The 3,542-nt window shown below is 45.8% G+C and overlaps 1 protein-coding gene across 1 annotated transcript; it reads left to right on the forward strand.

Moving 5' to 3' along the window:
• Nucleotides 1–601: 601 nt before the first annotated feature.
• On the forward strand, nucleotides 602–2,025 carry LOC106448156. Its single transcript, XM_013890080.2, has 3 exons — nucleotides 602–843; nucleotides 925–1,301; nucleotides 1,388–2,025. The coding sequence occupies exons 1-3, from the start codon at nucleotides 602–604 to the stop codon at nucleotides 2,023–2,025; spliced, it is 1,257 nt and encodes a 418-aa protein (XP_013745534.2).
• Nucleotides 2,026–3,542: the final 1,517 nt, after the last annotated feature.

Genomic DNA, 3,542 nt, shown 5'->3' on the forward strand with positions numbered 1-3,542 from the left:
AAAGAGCCTACACAAAAATCCCCTAACAGTTTGGCGCTAGAAGGAGGGGAGTAATCTAAGCTACATGACGATGGCGGTGGATGAGCAAACAATACATCATAATTTACCCCAAGAGAAGCCGAGCTTCAACGGCAGATCGACGGACTGCAGACCCAAGTAACCGACTTGCACAACGCTCGGAAAACAACCGAAAATCCAGAGCTTTCCTCCGAGGTTCAGAGCCTGAAGGAAAAACTTGGTGAACACTCCAAACAGCTGGAGTTAAGCGCCGAGAAACTCAACCAACTACAGACGGAGAACGCTGCACTCCGAGACCAGAACAAAGCTCCCAACACGGCGAGCAACAAGAAGCGTCACTTTCGACCTATAGGAAGCCTGAGCACTCTCAACACCGGAGAAGGCACCACTAACGCGACTCCTGCATCCGGAGCGGCCGGGGCAACATGAGAAGGGACCGAGGATCACCAGATCCACGACCTAGAGGAAAGTGATTCCGAACCTGAACCCGAGAAAAAAGAACCCGACAAGACAGCAGCCGAGTCTTCCATAACCGCCTATCTGGAGGCAGATGTTTTCCAAGAGGTTCGACGCCATGCAATCCATGGTGGAACGTCTACCAGGAGTAGCTCCTCCAATCCGGAGGAGCAACCCCGACTCGTACCCAGATACTCCCTTCGCAGAGGAGATCGCCTCAGTCGAGATGCCTCGGAAATTCTCCTTCCCTAGCATCAAGATGTACAAATATAAACAGAGGATGCTAGCGGTTGCGCTCCCCAAGGAGCCCCGTGAAGCTACCATGTGTAAAGGGTTTGAATCCACTCTAATTGGACCCGCCTTGAAATGGTATAGCAATCTCCCTACCAGCTCCATCTCTTCCTTTGCCGGTCTGAGCAACAAGTTCGTAGAATAATTCGCGAGTAGCAGGAGCCTGGAGAAGACTTCAGATGGTCTCTACGAGATCCTCCAGCATCGAGTAGAACCCCTGCGGGACTGCATAGCCTGTTTCAATCAAGAGAAGGTAGCAGTCCCTGAATGCAGCATCCCTACCGCAATCTCTGCCTTCAAGAGAGGCCTACTTCCAGACGGAGGGCTCTACAAAGAGCTAACCATGTACCCTTGCAAAACCATGGAGGATGTGCTATCCCGAGCGTGGGCACAGGTGAAGTGGAAGAGGACGTCGCTAGCCGCGCCAAGTCTCAACCCAAACAGGATCAGAGGTCCACCCGATCAGACCGGGGAGACCGAGAAGAAAGATCCTCCCAAAAGGGATCCAAGGACTCCGGAAGCAGGAACCGGGGCAGGTTCCAATACCGGCCATTAGAAAAAGAAGAGGGGATGTATGTGTTTACCTGGACTGATATCTCCCATCTCTCAATATCCACACTAGTGCTGGTCAACACGCTGAGTCAGATGGGCCAACAGGTCAAATGGCCCCCAAAGATGAAAGCACCTGACTCATTCCGGAACCCGAGACTCTGGTGCAACTTCCATCGCGATCACAGCCACAAAACTGAAGACTGCGTCGCCCTGAAGATCAAGGTCAACAAAATGCTCCAAAAGGGACATCTCCAAGAATTCCTTTCAGAGAAAGCCAAGGCTCATCTTAGCAAAGAAGCATCAGGAAAATCCAAAGGAGACGCATCAAGCTCACCACCTCGCCAGGACCGGGTGATTCATGTCATCTCAGGAGGCTCTGAAGTAAGTGGCGTGAGTCATGCAGCTGCAAAGAAGAGCACCCGTAATGCTAAACACGGCCTGGAGACTGCTCAACCTAAAACCCTACTTCTAGGTACCGACGAGATAAGCTTCACAGCCAAGGAGCAAGAGAAGATATTAGCTCCCCACCATGACGCTCTAGTTTTCTCTCTCACCGTAGCGGACTGTTTGGTGAAAAGAATACTAGTAGACAACAGGTCCTCCAGCAATATCATCTTCCTGACAGCGTACCAAGACCTAGGGTTAGAGGAGAATACCCTGACGCGCAAAGTAACTCCACTCATCGGGTTCAGCGGCGAGGTCAAGTGATACCACTCAAATTACCCTAAGGAGTGTTACTCTCATCCTAGTGTTTATTAATTCTAAGAGTTGTAAATGTTTAAATGAAATAATAGTAACTAGCGAAGTAAATAGTAAATATAACTTGATTGGAAATGATATTAGATGCAGGGCCACTACTCACGTGTTGGAGATTATAATATCTATAGATGCCTATTTGTTGCATGCATGATATGTTAGAGCTCAACTGCTTAACTCAGTGATCAGCTGTCGCATGTTTCACTGGTTAACAAGCTAGATCTCGTGTCTCAACGGTTAGTATGTTGACAACGAGAAAGTTTCGATCGATGGTCCTATAGGGACATCGACCGATACACCTTTACCTACGTCGACCGATAGTCAGTTGAGGACATCGATCGACGGGTTCTAGTCAGGCCTATGCGCGAGTATGATATGCCCTATTAAGATACTAAATTGGCGGTTAGCCCTCTCTAGCAGTCCTAATATGATAGATAGATGTCAGGATGGGATAACAATGGTGCTTGAGTATACAATCCTATGATCAAGTTCTAGTTAGCAAGGCTAAAACAAGCAATGAATACAAATCTATCATGAATATCACAACAAGGAAGATCTATAGTTTGGGGCTAATCCCACAAACCTATCTGAACCCTGTATCTAATAAATGAACTACTCAGACATAGCAAAGCAATTCATGACAATGAAGAAATGGAAATTCATAGTATAGATGAAAATAATTGAAAACAAGGAGTTCCAATCACAAGTGATCTTCTCTCCAAAAGTCTCTTTCTCTCTCAAAGTAAAACAGTAACAAAAAGCTCTCTCTACCGTCAAAACATTTAGGCAGTATATAATCTACTAGGTTCAAAACTCGTCAGGGCATTTTCATAATTTGGCTTGGCCTTGGGCTTTAAGTCCGCTGGTTCCAAAATGTCGCATGTCCAATGTCTCGACATCAATCGATGGTACTTGTGTACATTGATCGATATTAATCTTCATTTCTCGAGGCATCTCATGGTGTCGATCGACAGCACTGGATGTGCATCGATCGATTGTGCTTCCTCTCGTCGACCTCTACATGGTCAGCTCGGGTGAAATGTCTTTTAAGCTCCAAAATGCTCCAAAGTCATAGCTTTACTCCGAAATGCACCCGAACCTGAAAACATACCTAGAAGAGTAGAAAACATATATATATATATATATAGTAAAACACCTATATACCATGAATGAAAACGGGTCAAATCCAAGGTATATCAACTCCCCCAGACTTACCATTTTGCTTGTCCTCAAGCAAAACATACAGGTAGTCTCTCTGAAAGAGGTTTGAAAATATTAGGGACTTATAGATTTTAAACCATAGAAATCATTTCCTCAACAATTTTGCAACCACATCTAAAAAGTCCTAATCACAGAAGCACACTATGCAATATCCTAGCTTAGCAACCATTTCTAACATAACATAACTCAGCAATTCACGTCTGACATCCCCTTTACTAACTTCATTTCTTAGCATAAATATAAAGTGA

This window comes from Brassica napus, chromosome A5 (genome assembly GCF_020379485.1).
Source record: "Brassica napus cultivar Da-Ae chromosome A5, Da-Ae, whole genome shotgun sequence".
NCBI classification, from domain to species: domain Eukaryota; kingdom Viridiplantae; phylum Streptophyta; class Magnoliopsida; order Brassicales; family Brassicaceae; genus Brassica; species Brassica napus.